The sequence below is a fragment of the Oncorhynchus mykiss genome, chromosome 17 (genome assembly GCF_013265735.2).
Source record: "Oncorhynchus mykiss isolate Arlee chromosome 17, USDA_OmykA_1.1, whole genome shotgun sequence".
Classification (NCBI taxonomy): Eukaryota; Metazoa; Chordata; class Actinopteri; order Salmoniformes; family Salmonidae; genus Oncorhynchus; species Oncorhynchus mykiss.
Window position 1 is genome coordinate 5170693 of NC_048581.1, and position 23232 is coordinate 5193924.

Genomic DNA, 23232 nt, shown 5'->3' on the forward strand with positions numbered 1-23232 from the left:
AAAAGGCCCTTTCCTGATTCAGCATGACAATGCTCCCATGCACAAAGCGAGGCCCATACAGAAATGGTTCGTCGAGATCGGTGTGGGAAAACTTGACTGGCCTGCACAGAGCCCTGACCTCAACCCCATCGAACACCGTTGGGATAAATTGAAAACGCAGACTGCGAGCCAGGCTTAATCACCCAACATCAGTGTCCGACCTCACTAATGTTCTTGTGGCTGAATGGAAGCAAGTCCCTGCAGCAATGTTCAAACATCTAGTGGAAAGCCTTCCCAGAAGAGTGGAGGCTGTTATAGCAGTAAAGGGGGGGGGGGGGGGGGGGTCCAACTCCATATTAAAGCCCATGATTTTGGAATGAGATGTTTGACAACAGGTGTCCACATACTTTTGGTCATATAGTGTAACTCTTTAGTTTTGTTTTTAGCACCTCTGATTAAGAGTTCTACATAATATTCAAATCCCGTTTACTGCTAGAAACTTTACCAAGTGTTGATTCATATTGTGTGTATGTATGTATATATATGAGATTTGGAACTTTGTTGAAGTGCATTTCATGTAATGCCCATGTAGATATGCCTTGTTTGACACCGTTTTAGTTTCCTTTCGATAACCTAGGAAAACCATCCTTGCATCTACAATCATCTATCCACCAATGAAGCCAAACCTGTTTTAATAAAAGGTCAAAAGGCTACCCAGACATACCCATTGGGTTACCTCCCACCCAGCCTACCCAGACTTAAGAGATATTTTTTATCGATCATGTCTCAGAATGAAAAAAAAACAAGAGTAGGCCTATTTTGGTTTCATATAAACAATATGATTTCAAAACACACACATTTCCAGTCAAAAACATAAGTCAGAACACAGCCTCTCTATTCTCTCATGGGATTTCAGGTCCTCTGACTGGGAAAATGTTTTTCCACAATGAGAGCAGTGGAAAGGCTTCTCTCCTGAATGTGTTCTTTCATGTGATTTCAGGTGCTCCAACTGGCTAAAACGCTTTTCACATTGGGAGCAGTGGTAAGGCATCTCTCCTCTGTGTGTCCACTCGTGCGAATTCAGACTCCCTAACCAGGTAAAACTCTTTCCACATTGGGAGCAGTGGTAAGGCTTCTCTCCAGAGTGTATTCTGTTATGTATTTTCAGGTTCCCTACCTGGGTGAAACTCTTCTCACACTGAGAACATTGGTAAGGCTTTTCTCCTGTGTGTGTCCTCTCATGACTTTTTAGATCCCCTGATCGTGAAAATCTCTTTTCACATTGGGGGCAGTGGTAAGGCTTTTCTCCTGTGTGTGTCCTCTCATGCTCTTTTAAGTGTCCTAACCGGGTAAAACTTTTTCCACACTGGGAACATTGGAATGGCTTTTCTCCAGAGTGTAGTTTCTCATGCCTTTTCAGGTTAACTAACACGGTAAAACTCTTTTCACACTGGGAACATTGGAAAGGCTTTTCTCCTGTGTGTGTTCTCTCATGCTGTTTTAGGTACCCTAACCAGGTAAAACTCTTTCCACAGTGGGAGCAGTGATGCGGTCTTGCTGGTTTGGGCGTCTCTGGGTCTGGTTCCCCTGAAGGACTCTTCCCGCTGTCAGAGTGAGAGTCTGGTCTCTCTCCTGCCAAAGACAAGGTATTTTGTTAAATATAGACCTGAATGAAACCTCCACATTATAAAACTCTTCCCATGAGGTTAAATCCAGACTAGATCCCTCAATAAAATACAGAGCGTGTAGTTAAACAGAGACCTGAATGATACCTCCACATGACAAAACTGTCTTCCTATTAGGTTTGATTTCCCAGAATTCCCAGGCTTTTCAGAAATCCTGGTTTGGAGGATTCCGGATTTCCTGCTTATTCGCTAATGATTCTGGGCATCTTGGAAAATTGGGGAAAGTGACCAGATATTTATAATCCTACTGCCTTTGAGGTTTAATCCAGACTAGATCCCTCAATAACCTGAAGGTCAGAACATTTGAGATCAGATTTTCAGAACATTTCCCATTTCTGTCATAATAAATATTGCTGCAAGCAGCAATGTAACAGGATACTTATAGTACTATAGTAAAGTATTACAGTATATTATAGTACTATAGGTCCAGGCTGAAAGAGACAGTTGCATGGAAGCATTAAACATCCTCCCTTGTGGACTCCTAACAATTCAAAACACTTCAATGGATCAAGTTTCAAGTTGATTAAGAGAAGAGAAGTGGAGTTATTAGGGTTTAATAGAAAACACTTTTAATGTTTTACAAAGATGCATATTACTACTGCTACCACCACCGCTACTACTACTACCACTACCACTGCTAATACTACCACTACTACTACTACTGCTACTACCATTACTGCTACTACTGCCACTTCTATTGCTACTACCGCTACTACCATTATTGCTGCTATTACTGCTACCACTACTACTACTACTCAACTACTAGTGCTACTACTACTACTCACCTACTAGTGCTATTACTACTACTACTACTACCACCACCACAACTACTACTACTACTCAACTACTAGTGCTACTACTACAACTACTACTACTCAACTACTAGTGCTACTACTACTACCACCACAACTACTACTACTACTCAACTACTAGTGCTACTACTACAACTACTACTACTCAACTACTAGTGCTACTACTGCTACTACCATTACTGCTGCTACTACTACTACCCAACCACTAGTGCTACTACTACTACTATCGCTACTGCTACTACCATTACTGCTGCTACTACTACTACCCAACCACTAGTGCTACTACTACTACTACTACTATCGCTACTGCTACTACCATTACTGCTGCTACTACTACTACTAATACTACTACTGCCACTTCTATTGCTACTGCTACTACCATTACTGCTACTACTACTAATACTACTACTGCCACTTCTATTGCTACTACTACTAACATTACTGCTGCTATTACCACAAACATTACTGCTGCTGCTACTAACATTACTGCTGCTACTACTACTACTGCTACTACTACTACTGCTACTACTACTGCTACCACTACTTCCACCACTACTACTGCTATCACTATTACCTCTACCACTATCACCACTACTACCACTACCACCGCTACTACCACTACTACTGCTTCCACACTACCACCGCTACCACAACTACTGCTAACACTACTACCGCTACCACAACTACTGCTAACACTACTACCGCTACCACAACTACTGCTAACACTACTACCGCTACCACAACTACTGCTAACAATACCACCGCTACCACAACTACTGCTTCCGCTACCAGACCTACTACTACTACAGCTACAACTACTGCTTCCGCTACCAGACCTACTACTACTGCAGCTACTACTACTACCACTACTACTGCAGCTACGACTACTACCACAGCTACTACTACCACTACTACTGCAGCTACGACTACTACCACTACTACTACTACTACTACTACCACTACTACTACTACAGCTACCACAGCTACTACTACCACTACTACTGCAACTACGACTACCACTACTACTACTACAGCTACCACAGCTACTACTACCACTACTACTGCAGCTACGACTACTACCACTACTACTGCAGCTACTACGACTACTACTGCAGCTACTACGACTGCCACTACTACTACTGCTACTACTACAGCTACCACAGCTACTACCACTACTACTACTGCAGCTACTACGACTACTACTGCAGCTACTACGACTGCCACTACTACTACTGCTACTACTACAGCTACCACAGCTACTACTACGACTACTACTGCAGCTACTATTACTACCACCACTACTGCAGCTACTACTACTACAGCTACCACCACTACTGTAGCTACTACTACTACTACCACCGCTACCACTGCTACTACTACTACCATTACCACTACTACTACCATTACCACTACTACTGCTACCACTACGACTACTACTATTGCTACCACTACTACTGCAGCCACTACTACTACTACTACCGCTACCACTACTACTACCACAACCACTACTACTGCCGATACTACTGCAACTACTACCACCACTACTGCTGCTACCGCTACCACAACTCCTACCACAACTACTACCGCTACCACAACCACTACTACTGATACTACTACTACCACCACCACCACAGCTACTATATCTACTTCTATTCAAATAAAATGTTAATAGTCAAATGCGCTAAATACAATAGATGTAGACCTTACAGTGAAATGGCTACTTACAGTAGTGGCTACAACCGCTACCACCGCTAATGCTACTACTGCAGCCACAACTACTACTGCTACCACAACTACAACCGCTACCACCGCTAATGCTACTACTGCAGCCACTACTACTACCGTTACCACAACTACAACCGCTAATACTACTACTGCAGCCACTACTACTACCGCTACCACAACTACAACCGCTACCACCGCTAATACTACTACTGCAGCCACTACTACTACCGCTACCACAACTACAACCGCTAATACTACTACTGCAGCCACTACTACTACCGCTACCACAACCGCTACCACCGCTAATGCTACTACTGCAGCCACTACTGCAGCCACTACTACTACTGCTACCACAACTACAACCGCTACCACCGCTAATACTACTACTGCAGCCACTACTACTACTGCTACCACAACTAACCGCTACCACCGCTAATACTAATACTGCAGCCACTACTACTACCGCTACCACAACCGCTACCACCGCTAATGCTACTACTGCAGCCACTACTGCAGCCACCACTACTACTGCTACCACAACTACAACCGTTACCACCACTAATACTACTACTGCAGCCACTACTACTACTGCTACCACAACTACTGCCGCTACCAATACTACTACTGCTACCACAACTATTACTACCACCACTAATGCTACTAATGCAGCCACTACTACTACTACCACAACTATTACTGCTACCACTACTACTACCACTGTTACTACTGCTACTACCACCACTACTGCTACTATTACTACTGCTACTACTGCTACTGCTGCTCAAATAAAATTGTATTTGTCACATGCGCTAAATACAATAGGTGTAGACCTTACAGTGAAATGGCTACTTACAGTAGTGGTACCCCTGTATATAGCCTCCACATTGACTCTGTACTGGTACCCCCTGTATATAGCCTCCACATTGACTCTGTACTGGTACCCCCTGTATATAGCCTCCACATTGACTCTGTACTGGTATCTCCTGTATATAGCCTCCACAATGACTCTGTCCCGGTACTCCCTGTATATAGCCTCCACCTTGACTCTGTACCGGTACCCCCTGTATATAGCCTCCACATTGACTCTGTACTGGTACCCCCTGTATTTCGTCCTGCTATTATTATTTACTGCTGCTCTTTTAATGCATTTGATCCATTGTTTACGTTTTGTTGGTGGCCCGCTCTTTAATGGTATATATACACACCTTACATTGTAGCATTAACAATTCCTACAGTAAAGAACAACATGTTCAAGTATAAAACGTCAATAGAACGAACGCCCCTTGAAAACCACACATTAGTTCAACAACTGCAGAGTTTTGCCCGTTTCTAAGATAGTACTACTCACTGGCGTTAATCAACTCTCCCGTCCCCTTTTCCTCTTTCGATGTGCCATTTATCTCTCCCTCGTTCATTCCTCCAAAAACTGCATCTTCCTCCTCTTCTTTTACTGTAACATCCTCCTCCTCTTTCACTCTGAACGAGTCTTCCTCTTCTTTCACGGTAACGTCTTTCTCTTCTTCTTTCACTGTAACAGCCTCATCCTCTACTTTTACGGTGACATCCTCCTCTTCCTTCTCCTCTTTCACGACAATGTTCAGCCACATGCCTTTCTCCGTCCAGCAGACCTCCTCTCCTTTTCCAGGAGGAGAGTAGCTTAGGGAGCTCATGCTCGTTGTTAGCTGGCTAACGTAACTAGTTCGCATGAGCGATTAGCCTAACTTAACCAGCCAGCTAACAACGTAAATATGAAATTAAATCTGGCAACTAGATACGACAGAAGTGTATTCAACGCAGACTGGTTGATGCACCGAAAGTGTCTAAAGAGCTTGACTGTTTCGGGTATTTTGGCTAGCAAGATAACGAGGTGGATAACTAGCTGTTGTTATCGAGGAAGCGTCCCGTCCACTAGATTACGCGTCACACTGAAAGCATCGCCTGAAAGACACATCGCCATCAGCTGACTGGAGTGGGTAACGCAGTTGAGAAGAACGTGTATTTTTATATTTGCATGTTGTATTTAAACGCAACATGCAAAAACAGTTCATATAAGGAAATCAGTCAATTGAAATAAATTCATTAGGCCCTAATCTATGGCTTTCACAGGGCAAAGGCCCTAATCTATGGCTTTCACAGGCCATAGGCCTGTAAACAAATTTGTGCACAACAAATCAAATGTTATTTGTCACATGCACTGAATGCAACAGGTGTAGACCTTACAGTGAAATGCTTACTTACAAGCCCCTAACCAACAATTCAGTAAAAAAATAAATAAGAAGAAATAAGAATAAGAAATAGAAGTAACAAGTTATTAAAGAGCAGCAGTAAGTTAATAATAGCGGGGCTATATACAGGAGGTACCAGTACAGAGTCAATGTGGAGGCTATATACAGGAGGCACCAGTACAGAGTCAATGTGGAGGCTATATACAGGAGGTACCAGTACAGAGTCAATGTGGAGGCTATATACAGGAGGTACCAGTACAGAGTCAATGTGGAGGCTATATACAGGGGGTACCAGTACAGAGTCAATGTGGAGGCTATATACAGGGGGTACCAGTACAGAGTCAATGTGGAGGCTATATACAGGGGGTACCAGTACAGAGTCAATGTGGAGGCTATATACAGGGGGTACCGGTACAGAGTCAATGTGGAGGCTATATACAGGGGGTACCAGTACAGAGTCAATGTGGAGGCTATATACAGGGGGTACCAGTACAGAGTCAATGTGGAGGCTATATACAGGAGGTACCAGTACAGAGTTAATGTGGAGGCTATATACAGGGGGTACCAGTACAGACTCAATGTGGAGGCTATATACAGGAGGTACCAGTACAGAGTTAATGTGGAGGCTATATACAGGGGGTACCAGTACAGAGTCAATGTGGAGGCTATATACAGGGGGTACCAGTACAGAGTCAATGTGGAGGCTATATACAGGGGGTACCAGTACAGAGTCAATGTGGAGGCTATATACAGGAGGTACCAGTACAGAGTCAATGTGGAGGCTATATACAGGAGGTACCAGTACAGAGTCAATGTGGAGGCTATATACAGGGGGTACCAGTACAGAGTTAATGTGGAGGCTATATACAGGGGGTACCGGTACAGAGTCAATGTGGAGGCTATATACAGGGGGGTACCAGTACAGAGTCAATGTGGAGGCTATATACAGGGGGTACCAGTACAGAGTCAATGTGGAGGCTATATACAGGGGGTACCAGTACAGAGTCAATGTGGAGGCTATATACAGGGGGTACCAGTACAGAGTCAATGTGGAGGCTATATACAGGGGGTACCGGTACAGTCAATGTGGAGGCTATATACAGGGGGTACCAGTACAGAGTCAATGTGGAGACTATATACATGGGGTACCGGTACAGTCAATGTGGAGGCTATATACATGGGGTACCGGTACAGAGTCAATGTGGAGGCTATATACATGGGGTACCGGTACAGTCAATGTGGAGGCTATATACAGGGGGTACCAGTACAGAGTCAATGTGGAGGCTATATACATGGGGTACCAGTACAGAGTCAATGTGGAGGCTATATACAGGGGGTACCAGTACAGAGTCAATGTGGAGGCTATATACAGGGGGTACCAGTACAGAGTCAATGTGGAGGCTGTATACAGGGGGTACCAGTACAGAGTCAATGTGGAGGCTGTATACAGGGGGTACCAGTACAGAGTCAATGTGGAGGCTATATACAGGGGGTACCAGTACAGAGTCAATGTGGAGGCTGTATACAGGGGGTACCAGTACAGAGTCAATGTGGAGGCTATATACAGGGGGTACCAGTACAGAGTCAATGTGGAGGCTATATACAGGGGGTACCAGTACAGAGTCAATGTGGAGGCTGTATACAGGGGGTACCAGTACAGAGTCAATGTGGAGGCTGTATACAGGGGGTACCAGTACAGAGTCAATGTGGAGGCTATATACAGGGGGCACCGGTACAGAGTCAATGTGGAGACTATATACAGGGGGTACCAGTACAGAGTCAATGTGGAGGCTATATACAGGGGGTACCAGTACAGAGTCAATGTGGAGACTATATACAGGGGGTACCAGTACAGAGTCAATGTGGAGGCTATATACAGGGGGTACCAGTACAGAGTCAATGTGGAGGCTATATACATGGGGTACCGGTACAGAGTCAATGTGGAGGCTATATACATGGGGTACCGGTACAGTCAATGTGGAGGCTATATACATGGGGTACCGGTACAGAGTCAATGTGGAGGCTATATACAGGGGGTACCAGTACAGAGTCAATGTGGAGGCTATATACATGGGGTACCGGTACAGTCAATGTGGAGGCTATATACATGGGGTACCGGTACAGAGTCAATGTGGAGGCTATATACATGGGGTACCGGTACAGTCAATGTGGAGGCTATATACAGGGGGTACCAGTACAGAGTCAATGTGGAGGCTATATACATGGGGTACCAGTACAGAGTCAATGTGGAGGCTATATACAGGGGGTACCAGTACAGAGTCAATGTGGAGGCTATATACAGGGGGTACCAGTACAGAGTCAATGTGGAGGCTATATACATGGGGTACCAGTACAGAGTCAATGTGGAGGCTATATACAGGGGGTACCAGTACAGAGTCAATGTGGAGGCTATATACATGGGGTACCAGTACAGAGTCAATGTGGAGGCTATATACATGGGGTACCGGTACAGTCAATGTGGAGGCTATATACAGGGGGTACCAGTACAGAGTCAATGTGGAGGCTATATACATGGGGTACCAGTACAGAGTCAATGTGGAGGCTATATACAGGGGGTACCAGTACAGAGTCAATGTGGAGGCTATATACAGGGGGTACCAGTACAGAGTCAATGTGGAGGCTATATACATGGGGTACCAGTACAGAGTCAATGTGGAGGCTATATACAGGGGGTACCAGTACAGAGTCAATGTGGAGGCTATATACAGGGGGTACCAGTACAGAGTCAATGTGGAGGCTATATACAGGGGGTACCAGTACAGAGCCAATGTGGAGACTATATACATGGGGTACCGGTACAGAGTCAATGTGGAGACTATATACATGGGGTACCGGTACAGAGTCAATGTGGAGACTATATACATGGGGTACCAGTACAGAGTCAATGTGGAGGCTATATACAGGGGGTACCAGTACAGAGTCAATGTGGAGGCTATATACATGGGGTACCAGTACAGAGTCAATGTGGAGGCTATATACAGGGGGTACCGGTACAGAGTCAATGTGGAGACTATATACATGGGGTACCGGTACAGAGTCAATGTGGAGGCTATATACATGGGGTACCGGTACAGAGTCAATGTGGAGACTATATACATGGGGTACCGGTACAGAGTCAATGTGGAGGCTATATACAGGGGGTACCAGTACAGAGTCAATGTGGAGGCTATATACATGGGGTACCGGTACAGAGTCAATGTGGAGGCTATATACATGGGGTACCGGTACAGAGTCAATGTGGAGGCTATATACATGGGGTACCGGTACAGAGTCAATGTGGAGGCTATATACATGGGGTACCGGTACAGAGTCAATGTGGAGGCTATATACATGGGGTACCGGTACAGAGTCAATGTGGAGGCTATATACATGGGGTACCGGTACAGAGTCAATGTGGAGGCTATATACATGGGGTACCGGTACAGAGTCAATGTGGAGGCTATATACATGGGGTACCGGTACAGAGTCAATGTGGAGGCTATATACATGGGGTACCGGTACTGAGTCAATGTGGAGGCTATATACATGGGGTACCGGTACAGAGTCAATGTGGAGACTATATACATGGGGTACCGGTACTGAGTCAATGTGGAGGCTATATACATGGGGTACCGGTACAGAGTCAATGTGGAGACTATATACATGGGGTACCGGTACTGAGTCAATGTGGAGGCTATATACATGGGGTACCGGTACAGAGTCAATGTGGAGACTATATACATGGGGTACCGGTACTGAGTCAATGTGGAGGCTATATACATGGGGTACCGGTACAGAGTCAATGTGGAGGCTATATACATGGGGTACCGGTACAGAGTCAATGTGGAGGCTATATACATGGGGTACCGGTACTGAGTCAATGTGGAGGCTATATACATGGGGTACCGGTACAGAGTCAATGTGGAGACTATATACATGGGGTACCGGTACAGAGTCAATGTGGAGGCTATATACATGGGGTACCGGTACAGAGTCAATGTGGAGGCTATATACATGGGGTACCGGTACTGAGTCAATGTGGAGGCTATATACATGGGGTACCGGTACAGAGTCAATGTGGAGACTATATACATGGGGTACCGGTACAGAGTCAATGTGGAGGCTATATACATGGGGTACCGGTACAGAGTCAATGTGGAGACTATATACATGGGGTACCGGTACAGAGTCAATGTGGAGGCTATATACATGGGGTACCGGTACAGAGTCAATGTGGAGGCTATATACATGGGGTACCGGTACAGAGTCAATGTGGAGGCTATATACATGGGGTACCGGTACAGAGTCAATGTGGAGGCTATATACATGGGGTACCGGTACAGAGTCAATGTGGAGGCTATATACATGGGGTACCGGTACAGAGTCAATGTGGAGGCTATATACATGGGGTACCGGTACAGAGTCAATGTGGAGGCTATATACATGGGGTACCGGTACAGAGTCAATGTGGAGGTTATATACATGGGGTACCGGTACAGAGTCAATGTGGAGGCTATATACATGGGGTACCGGTACAGAGTCAATGTGGAGGCTATATACATGGGGTACCAGTACAGAGTCAATGTGGAGGCTATATACATGGGGTACCGGTACAGAGTCAATGTGGAGGCTATATACAGGGGGTACCGGTACAGAGTCAATGTGGAGGCTATATACAGGGGGTACCAGTACAGAGTCAATGTGGAGGCTATATACATGGGGTACCAGTACAGAGTCAATGTGGAGGCTATATACAGGGGGTACCAGTACAGAGTCAATGTGGAGGCTATATACAGGGGGTACCAGTACAGAGTCAATGTGGAGGCTGTATACAGGGGGTACCAGTACAGAGTCAATGTGGAGGCTGTATACAGGGGGTACCAGTACAGAGTCAATGTGGAGGCTATATACAGGGGGTACCAGTACAGAGTCAATGTGGAGGCTGTATACAGGGGGTACCAGTACAGAGTCAATGTGGAGGCTATATACAGGGGGTACCAGTACAGAGTCAATGTGGAGGCTATATACAGGGGGTACCAGTACAGAGTCAATGTGGAGGCTGTATACAGGGGGTACCAGTACAGAGTCAATGTGGAGGCTGTATACAGGGGGTACCAGTACAGAGTCAATGTGGAGGCTATATACAGGGGGCACCGGTACAGAGTCAATGTGGAGACTATATACAGGGGGTACCAGTACAGAGTCAATGTGGAGGCTATATACAGGGGGTACCAGTACAGAGTCAATGTGGAGACTATATACAGGGGGTACCAGTACAGAGTCAATGTGGAGGCTATATACAGGGGGTACCAGTACAGAGTCAATGTGGAGGCTATATACATGGGGTACCGGTACAGAGTCAATGTGGAGGCTATATACATGGGGTACCGGTACAGTCAATGTGGAGGCTATATACATGGGGTACCGGTACAGAGTCAATGTGGAGGCTATATACAGGGGGTACCAGTACAGAGTCAATGTGGAGGCTATATACATGGGGTACCGGTACAGTCAATGTGGAGGCTATATACATGGGGTACCGGTACAGAGTCAATGTGGAGGCTATATACATGGGGTACCGGTACAGTCAATGTGGAGGCTATATACAGGGGGTACCAGTACAGAGTCAATGTGGAGGCTATATACATGGGGTACCAGTACAGAGTCAATGTGGAGGCTATATACAGGGGGTACCAGTACAGAGTCAATGTGGAGGCTATATACAGGGGGTACCAGTACAGAGTCAATGTGGAGGCTATATACATGGGGTACCAGTACAGAGTCAATGTGGAGGCTATATACAGGGGGTACCAGTACAGAGTCAATGTGGAGGCTATATACATGGGGTACCAGTACAGAGTCAATGTGGAGGCTATATACATGGGGTACCGGTACAGTCAATGTGGAGGCTATATACAGGGGGTACCAGTACAGAGTCAATGTGGAGGCTATATACATGGGGTACCAGTACAGAGTCAATGTGGAGGCTATATACAGGGGGTACCAGTACAGAGTCAATGTGGAGGCTATATACAGGGGGTACCAGTACAGAGTCAATGTGGAGGCTATATACATGGGGTACCAGTACAGAGTCAATGTGGAGGCTATATACAGGGGGTACCAGTACAGAGTCAATGTGGAGGCTATATACAGGGGGTACCAGTACAGAGTCAATGTGGAGGCTATATACAGGGGGTACCAGTACAGAGCCAATGTGGAGACTATATACATGGGGTACCGGTACAGAGTCAATGTGGAGACTATATACATGGGGTACCGGTACAGAGTCAATGTGGAGACTATATACATGGGGTACCAGTACAGAGTCAATGTGGAGGCTATATACAGGGGGTACCAGTACAGAGTCAATGTGGAGGCTATATACATGGGGTACCAGTACAGAGTCAATGTGGAGGCTATATACAGGGGGTACCGGTACAGAGTCAATGTGGAGACTATATACATGGGGTACCGGTACAGAGTCAATGTGGAGGCTATATACATGGGGTACCGGTACAGAGTCAATGTGGAGACTATATACATGGGGTACCGGTACAGAGTCAATGTGGAGGCTATATACAGGGGGTACCAGTACAGAGTCAATGTGGAGGCTATATACATGGGGTACCGGTACAGAGTCAATGTGGAGGCTATATACATGGGGTACCGGTACAGAGTCAATGTGGAGGCTATATACATGGGGTACCGGTACAGAGTCAATGTGGAGGCTATATACATGGGGTACCGGTACAGAGTCAATGTGGAGGCTATATACATGGGGTACCGGTACAGAGTCAATGTGGAGGCTATATACATGGGGTACCGGTACAGAGTCAATGTGGAGGCTATATACATGGGGTACCGGTACAGAGTCAATGTGGAGGCTATATACATGGGGTACCGGTACAGAGTCAATGTGGAGGCTATATACATGGGGTACCGGTACTGAGTCAATGTGGAGGCTATATACATGGGGTACCGGTACAGAGTCAATGTGGAGACTATATACATGGGGTACCGGTACTGAGTCAATGTGGAGGCTATATACATGGGGTACCGGTACAGAGTCAATGTGGAGACTATATACATGGGGTACCGGTACTGAGTCAATGTGGAGGCTATATACATGGGGTACCGGTACAGAGTCAATGTGGAGACTATATACATGGGGTACCGGTACTGAGTCAATGTGGAGGCTATATACATGGGGTACCGGTACAGAGTCAATGTGGAGGCTATATACATGGGGTACCGGTACAGAGTCAATGTGGAGGCTATATACATGGGGTACCGGTACTGAGTCAATGTGGAGGCTATATACATGGGGTACCGGTACAGAGTCAATGTGGAGACTATATACATGGGGTACCGGTACAGAGTCAATGTGGAGGCTATATACATGGGGTACCGGTACAGAGTCAATGTGGAGGCTATATACATGGGGTACCGGTACTGAGTCAATGTGGAGGCTATATACATGGGGTACCGGTACAGAGTCAATGTGGAGACTATATACATGGGGTACCGGTACAGAGTCAATGTGGAGGCTATATACATGGGGTACCGGTACAGAGTCAATGTGGAGACTATATACATGGGGTACCGGTACAGAGTCAATGTGGAGGCTATATACATGGGGTACCGGTACAGAGTCAATGTGGAGGCTATATACATGGGGTACCGGTACAGAGTCAATGTGGAGGCTATATACATGGGGTACCGGTACAGAGTCAATGTGGAGGCTATATACATGGGGTACCGGTACAGAGTCAATGTGGAGGCTATATACATGGGGTACCGGTACAGAGTCAATGTGGAGGCTATATACATGGGGTACCGGTACAGAGTCAATGTGGAGGCTATATACATGGGGTACCGGTACAGAGTCAATGTGGAGGTTATATACATGGGGTACCGGTACAGAGTCAATGTGGAGGCTATATACATGGGGTACCGGTACAGAGTCAATGTGGAGGCTATATACATGGGGTACCAGTACAGAGTCAATGTGGAGGCTATATACATGGGGTACCGGTACAGAGTCAATGTGGAGGCTATATACAGGGGGTACCGGTACAGAGTCAATGTGGAGGCTATATACAGGGGGTACCAGTACAGAGTCAATGTGGAGGCTATATACATGGGGTACCAGTACAGAGTCAATGTGGAGGCTATATACATGGGGTACCGGTACAGAGTCAATGTGCCGGTGTCGAGGTAATTGAGGTAATATGTACATGTAGTTAGAGTTATCAAAGTGACTATGCATAGATGATAACAGAGAGTAGCAGCAGTGTAAAAGAGGGTGGGGGCAATGCAAATAGTCTGGGTAGCCATTCGATTAGATGTTTTTAGGGCCTTCCACTGACACCGCCTGGTATAGAGGTCGTGGATTGCAGGAAACTTGGCCCCGGTGATGTACTGGGTCGTGCGCATTACCCTCTGCAGTGTCTTGCGGTCGGAGGACGAGAAGTTGCCATACCAGGCAGTGATGAAACCCGTCAGGATGCTCTCGATGGTGCAGCTGTAAAACCTTTTGAGGATCTGAGGACCTATGCCAAATATTTGACATTTGAGAGAAATAAGCTTTTTGTGCGTATGGGGAATTTCAGGGATCTTGTATTTCAGCTCATGAAACTTGGGACCAACATTTTACATGTTGCATTTATATTTTTGTTCAGTGTATAAAACATAATGTAGATGTATATAATGAACAGACTAGGTCTATACTGCTCCTACATGGTGTAACAATACATCATGTAGATGTATATAATGAACAGACTAGGTCTATACTGCTCCTACATAGTGTAACAATATATCATGTATATAATGAACAGACTAGGTCTATACTGCTCCTACATGGTGTAACAATACATCATGTAGATGTATATAATGAACAGACTAGGTCTATACTGCTCCTACATGGTGTAACAATACATCATGTAGATGTATATAATGAACAGACTAGGTCTATACTGCTCCTACATAGTGTAACAATATATCATGTATATAATGAACAGACTAGGTCTATACTGCTCCTACATGGTGTAACAATACATCATGTAGATGTATATAATGAACAGACTAGGTCTATACTGCTCCTGTATGGTGTAACAATACATCATGTAGATGTATATAATGAACAGACTGGGTCTATACTGCTCCTACATGGTGTAACAATACATCATGTAGATAATGAACAGACTAGGTCTATACTGCTCCTACATGGTGTAACAATACATCATGTATATAATGAACAGACTAGGTCTATACTGCTCCTACATGGTGTAACAATACATCATGTAGATGTATATAATGAACAGACTAGGTCTATACTGCTCCTGTATGGTGTAACAATACATCATGTAGATGTATATAATGAACAGACTAGGTCTATACTGCTCCTACATGGTGTAACAATACATCATGTAGATGTATATAATGAACAGACTAGGTCTATACTGCTCCTACATGGTGTAACAATACATCATGTATATAATGAACAGACTAGGTCTATACTGCTCCTACATGGTGTAACAATACATCATGTAGATGTATATAATGAACAGACTAGGTCTATACTGCTCCTACATGGTGTAACAATACATCATGTAGATGTATATAATGAACAGACTAGGTCTATACTGCTCCTGTATGGTGTAACAATACATCATGTAGATGTATATAATGAACAGACTAGGTCTATACTGCTCCTACATGGTGTAACAATACATCATGTAGATGTATATAATGAACAGACTAGGTCTATACTGCTCCTACATGGTGTAACAATACATCATGTAGATGTATATAATGAACAGACTAGGTCTATACTGCTCCTACATGGTGTAACAGTACATAATGTAGATGTATATAATGAACAGACTAGGTCTATACTGCTCCTGTATGGTGTAACAATACATCATGTAGATGTATATAATGAACAGACTAGGTCTATACTGCTCCTACATGGTGTAACAATACATCATGTAGATGTATATAATGAACAGACTAGGTCTATACTGCTCCTACATGGTGTAACAATACATCATGTAGATGTATATAATGAACAGACTAGGTCTATACTGCTCCTACATGGTGTAACAATACATCATGTATATAATGAACAGACTAGGTCTATACTGCTCCTACATGGTGTAACAATACATCATGTATATAATGAACAGACTAGGTCTATACTGCTCCTACATGGTGTAACAATACATCATGTAGATGTATATAATGAACAGACTAGGTCTATACTGCTCCTACATGGTGTAACAATACATCATGTAGATGTATATAATGAACAGACTAGGTCTATACTGCTCCTACATGGTGTAACAATACATCATGTAGATGTATATAATGAACAGACTAGGTCTATACTGCTCCTACATGGTGTAACAATACATCATGTAGATAATGAACAGACTAGGTCTATACTGCTCCTACATGGTGTAACAATACATCATGTATATAATGAACAGACTAGGTCTATACTGCTCCTACATGGTGTAACAATACATCATGTATATAATGAACAGACTAGGTCTATACTGCTCCTACATGGTGTAACAATACATCATGTAGATGTATATAATGAACAGACTAGGTCTATACTGCTCCTACATGGTGTAACAGTACATCATGTATATAATGAACAGACTAGGTCTATACTGCTCCTACATACTGCTCCTATATAATTAACATTCACTAGTGGCATTCCACATTTGAATATATATATTTTATTAATCAAATATTTTTACAATCAGCACCTGTGTTTTCTATGACATGATGGACCTATGGGGCATTCATGTGCTCCTGGGAAGTGGGAAACTGGGAAGTCCAACATGATGGACCTATGGGGCATTCATGTGCTCCTGGGAAGTGGGAATCTGGGAAGTCCAACATGATGGACCTATGGGGCATTCATGTGCTCCTGGGAAGTGGGAAACTGGGAAGTCCAACATGATTGTGGTTCAAGTGCTTATGAAGTCAGACCAATTCTTCAACTAATACGATTTTAGTTAGCTTGATAAGATAAGCTAACATTGCTGATAATAAAGTTACCGAGCTTACTTAAACTAACTGTCCACTGTTTCCAGATTTCTATAAAATATGACCCATAAATAAGTACAATATGAGTTAAATAGTTTTCCTTCCAAAAAAATAAAAATAAATTGTAAATAAGTTAAAAAGCAGCTTTTCTGTGTTGGAATGGTGTGTGGGCGTACAACAACAACAACAACAACAACAACAACAACAGAACGTTGCGTGGCGTTTAAAGGTCATAAAAAAGTATTCATGCAAGTAGACTGCTGATTGGACAGCTCATCCTTCTCAGGAGGATGACATCATCCTCTCTGACAGTGGTTCCCAACTCCAGTCCTCCAGTACAGCCCAACAGCGCACATTTTATGTGACTCCGGACACCTGATTCTACATGTCAACTAATCATCAACCCCTCCAACACTCTACTCAGCAACTTTGTCACCAAAGCCCCATATACTACCCACCACTGCGACAAGTACGCTCTCGTTGACCAGTGAGCTATATCTCACTGGTCACCAAAGCAACACCCACCCGTAGCACGCGCTCCAGCAGGTATATCTCACTGGTCACCAAAGCAACACCCACCCGTAGCACGCGCTCCAGCAGGTATATCTCACTGGTCACCAAAGCAGCACCCACCCATAGCACGCGCTCCAGCAGGTAGATTTCACTGGTCACCAAAGCAGCACCCACCCATAGCACGCGCTCCAGCAGGTAGATTTCACTGGTCACCAAAGCAGCACCCACCCGTAGCACGCGCTCCAGCAGGTAGATTTCACTGGTCACCAAAGCAGCACCCACCCGTAGCACGCGCTCCAGCAGGTATATCTCACTGGTCACCAAAGCAGCACCCACCCGTAGCACGTGCTCCAGCAGGTATATCTCACTGGTCACCACGCGCTCCAGCAGGTAAATCTCACTGGTCAACACACGCTCTAGCAGGTATATCTCACTGGTCACCCCCAAAGCAGCACGCGCTCCAGCAGGTATATCTCACTGGTCACCATAGCAACACCCACCCGTAGCATGCGCTCCAGCAGGTATATCTCACTGGTCACCATAGCAACACCCATCCGTAGCACGTGCTCCAGCAGGTATATCTCACTGGTCACCACGCGCTCCAGCAGGTATATCTCACTGGTCAACACACGCTCTAGCAGGTGTATCTCACTGGTCACCCCCAATGCAGCACGCGCTCCAGCAGGTATATCTCACTGGTCATCCCCAAAGCAGCACGCGCTCCAGCAGGTATATCTCACTGGTCACCCCCCCAAAAATGGGAAAAATGTGTTCTACGTGTTCTGTGTGTTGAGTTTGTTCTATGTGTTCTGTGTGTTCTATGTGTTCTGTGTGTTCTATGTGTTGTGTGTGTTCTATGTGTTGTGTGAGTTCTATGTGTTCTGTCTGTTCTGTGTGTTCTGTGTTCTGTGTGTTGTATGTGTTCTGTGTGTTGTATGTGTTGTGTGTGTTGTATGTGTTCTGTGTGTTGTATGTGTTCTGTGTTGTATGTTCTATGTGTTCTGTGTGTTCTATGTGTTCTGAGTGTTCTATGTGTTCTGTGTGTTCTGTGTGTTGTATGTGTTCTGTGTTGTATGTTCTATGTGTTCTGTGTGTTCTATGTGTTCTGTGTGTTCTGTGTGTTGTATGTGTTCTGTGTGTTGTATGTGTTCTGTGTTGTATGTTCTATGTGTTCTGTATGTTCTATGTGTTCTGTATGTTCTATGTGTTCTGTGTGTTCTATGTGTTCTGTGTGTTCTATGTGTTCTGTGTGTTCTGTGTGTTCTGTGTTCTGTGTGTTGTATGTGTTCTGTGTTGTATGTTCTATGTGTTCTGTGTGTTCTATGTGTTCTGTGTGTTCTGTGTTGTGTGTTGTATGTGTTCTGTGTGTTGTATGTGTTCTGTGTTGTGTGTTCTATGTGTTCTGTGTGTTCTATGTGTTCTGTGTGTTCTATGTGTTCTGTGTGTTCTGTGTGTTCTATGTGTTCTGTGTGTTCTATGTGTTCTGTGTGTTCTATGTGTTCTGTGTGTTCTGTGTGTTCTATGTGTTCTGTGTGTTCTATGTGTTCTGTGTGTTCTATGTGTTCTGTGTGTTCTATGTGTTCTGTGTGTTCGGTGTGTTCTATGTGTTCTGTGTGTTGTATGTGTTCTGTGTGTTCTATGTGTTCTGTGTGTTATATGTGTTCTGTGTGTTCTATGTGTTCTGTGTGTTCTATGTGTTCTGTGTGTTCTATGTGTTCTGTGTGTTCTATGTGTTCTGTGTGTTCTATGTGTTCTGTGTGTTATATGTGTTCTATGTGTTCTGTGTGTTCTATGTGTTCTGTGTGTTATATGTGTTCTGTGTGTTCTATGTGTTCTGTGTGTTCTGTGTGTTCTGTGTGTTCTATGTGTTCTGTGTGTTCTATGTGTTCTGTGTGTTCTATGTGTTCTATGTGTTCTGTGTGTTCTATGTGTTCTGTGTGTTATATGTGTTCTGTGTGTTCTATGTGTTCTGTGTGTTCTATGTGTTCTGTGTGTTATATGTGTTCTGTGTGTTCTATGTGTTCTGTGTGTTCTATGTGTTCTGTGTGTTCTATGTGTTCTGTGTGTTCTATGTGTTCTGTGTGTTCTATGTGTTCTGTGTGTTATATGTGTTCTGTGTGTTCTATGTGTTCTGTGTGTTCTATGTGTTCTGTGTGTTATATGTGTTCTGTGTGTTCTATGTGTTCTGTGTGTTCTATGTGTTCTGTGTGTTCTATGTGTTCTGTGTGTTCTATGTGTTCTGTGTGTTATATGTGTTCTGTGTGTTATATATACCTGGTTAAATATATATATATTTCTACATAAATAAATAAAAACAGCCTTTATTATTACCACCAACTGTCTGATTCAGGACATTTGGTTGGAATGTTGCCTTTCAGTTTCTTTTCAAATGATGAAGAGGACAGAATCAAGATGAGGAAGGATCATTTTGATCTGGATTAAATGTTTTATATATATATATATATATAAATAAATAAGGTTATTTAATTTACACAATAAGGCAGGTGAATTTGTGAATTATCATGATTAACACAAGGGCTGTTGTTAGTGTGTTATTCACCATAATCCACAGGTTTGAGTGCCTTATTGCATTTATGAAACAAAGTCATTGTTTTATATAACAAACGTACATCTGTCTCATAAACATTCATACCATTTATAGGTTTGTGCATAAAACAGTCAGATCACAATATTGATTTCAGTCCGAGAAGTCTGCACTTTTAATTTGCCCCCCCGGGCCAATTGTAACAGTCGCTGTGGGGTCAAATGTAACACCGAAAATGTTTAACTAAATACATTGAATTAACTTCAAAACCATTCATGTTAATGAATGATCATAGACATATGTAATGATTTCGCTAGAAATGTACGTAACCAATATTTACAGTAACAGCCCTGTTTTTTGCATTGCCATTCAGTTCCTCTCAAACCATCTGTCTGACGGCCATCAGATCTGTTTAGAACATCGTTCAACTTGTCTGGCTTCTACAGGACCCCAAGGCTGGTTAATGTGAGTATATGATTGTTTAACTTGTCTGGCTTCTACAGGACCCCAAGGCTGGTTAATGTGAGTATATGATTGTTTAACTTGTCTGGCTTCTACAGGACCCCAAGGCTGGTTAATGTGAGTATATGATTGTTTAACTTGTCTGGCTTCTACAGGACCCCAAGGCTGGTTAACGTTATTATATGATCGTTCAACTTGTCTGGCTTCTACAGGACCCCAAGGCTGGTTAATGTGAGTATATGATCGTTCAACTTGTTTGGCTGCTACAGGACCCCAAGGCTAGCTAAAGTTGGTATATGATCATTCGTGTATAATTTATACTATCCTAAAGTTAAAATCACTAGTTGTTTTCATAATTTGGCTGCTTGACTTAGGGCAATGTTCGGGGCAACAAGGTGTTAACCAACCCGGCTGTCATGACAACACCTCTTGTGCTTAGCAAGACAACAATAGTGGAACATGTCAATCATGTTTATGTAACAGTATAACTTTAGTCCGTCCCCACCCGGGCGCGAACCAGGGACCCTCTGCACACTTCAACAACAGTTACCCACGAAGCAGCGTTACCCATCGCTCCCCAAAAACTACGGCCCTTGCAGAGCAAAGGGGAACTACTACTTCAAGGTCTCAGAGCAAGTGACGTCACCGATTGAAACGCTATTTAGCGCGCACCACTAACTAGCTAGCCATTCCCCATCCGTTACATTTAGTCAATGTAGGGCAGCAAAATGCAGACTTCAGGGCAGCAAAATGCAGACTTTCATTAGTCACTGTAGAAAGATTTATACAAATGCCCTCTGTTGGAAACCATATAGTTGACTAGAACTATGGGGTTGTCCTGTCTAGCCGCTTTTTTTACAGGAATGGGAGACGGATTGTTGATATCGATTTTATGAATTGTGTATGTGTAGGTAATATAATGGGAAGACTTTTAATCCATTAACGTTTGGTGGGTTGACCCCACTCGTTGTACCTTTAACAATTCCTACAATACAAAACAACATAGCCAAGTGTAGAATACTCTTCAAAAAAACAGACATTAGTTCAACAACTACATAATGTGTGGCCCTATTTGTAAGATGATACTTACTGGTGTTAATCAGATTTCCAGTCTTCTCTAATTCTCCCTCTTCCTCATCCAATGTGACAGTAATCTCCCCTTCTTCCTTAACTCCAAACACTTCTTCCACTGTGACCGTCAACTCTCCCTCCTCCTCTTTCACTCCAAACACTGCAGCCTGCTGCTCCTCCTTCACTCTGAAAGCTTCTTCTTCTTCTTTTACAGTAACATCCTCTTCTTTCACTGTAACGTCTTTCTCTTCTTCTTTAACTGTAACAGCCTCATCCTCTACTTCTTGTTTAACTGTGACAGCCTCCTCCTCTTTCATGAGAGCTTCTTTCTCCGTCCAGCAGACCACCTCTTCTTTATCAGGAGAGTAGCTTAGTGAACTCATGGTCGGGATGTTAGTTAGCTAACGTTAGCTGGTTAGCATTAATGATTAGCCAGGTGCTACTTCTGATTTAACCAGTCAGCTAGCTGACTACTAGCAGCGTAAAATGAAATTAAATTCGGCAATACGACAGACTTGTGTTTCAAACACAGTGGCTAATATACACCGACAGTGGCTCAAGAAATGTAGTGTTTCAGCTGTTAGCTAGCAAGCTACGGAGGTGGATGACTAGCTGTTGTTGTTGTTGAAGACGCGTCCTGTCCACTAGATTATACGTCACGATGGTAGTTTCACCTGAAATACACACATCGCCATCTGCTGACTGGAGTGGATAACGCAGTTGATTTTTTTATTTTTATGAAATAGCAATATTATATTGCGACATACAAAGAGAAGTACGGTGGCGTATGCCGCCACTCCAATAAAAAAATGTTTTTAAAAATGTATTGTATTTTTATACCTTTATTTCAACAAGGAACACAGCCTGAGACCAAGGTCTCTTTTACAGCTGGGCCCTGCTTATACATGTTTACACATATAGTTTAGGTACAACGATAAAGAAACTACACAAGACAAACAAAACGATCACAGACAACACAAAAAAATAATAATACAGCAACCGGTTTAATTCCCCTAACAGGTTATTCCCCTAACAGGTTATTCCCCTAACAGGTTATTCTACTAACAGGTTATTCCCCTAACAGGTTATTCCCCTGACAGGTTATTCTACTAACAGGTTATTCCCCTAACAGGTTATTCTACTAACAGGTTATT

General features: G+C 43.8%; 1 protein-coding gene across 1 annotated transcript; it reads right to left on the reverse strand.

Moving 5' to 3' along the window:
- Positions 1-302: 302 nt before the first annotated feature.
- Positions 303-22750, reverse strand: LOC110513080 (zinc finger protein 239-like). The gene is made up of 2 exons (XM_036948717.1): positions 22098-22750; positions 303-1611 (listed from the first exon to the last, which is right to left on the reverse strand). Exons 1-2 carry the CDS (start codon positions 22459-22461, stop codon positions 845-847), a joined length of 1131 nt encoding a protein of 376 aa, XP_036804612.1. The 5' UTR covers positions 22462-22750; the 3' UTR covers positions 303-844.
- Between the last annotated feature and the right edge of the window lie 482 nt (positions 22751-23232).

Coding starts and splice junctions, on each gene's coding strand:
- LOC110513080 (XM_036948717.1), bottom strand. CDS start 22,461: ATGAGTTCACTAAGCTACTCTCCTGATAAAGAAGAGGTGGTCTGCTGG. Junction 1,612..22,097: donor TGGAAATCTGATTAACACCA/GTAAGTATCATC, acceptor TGTCTTTGGCAG/GAGAGAGACCAGACTCTCAC.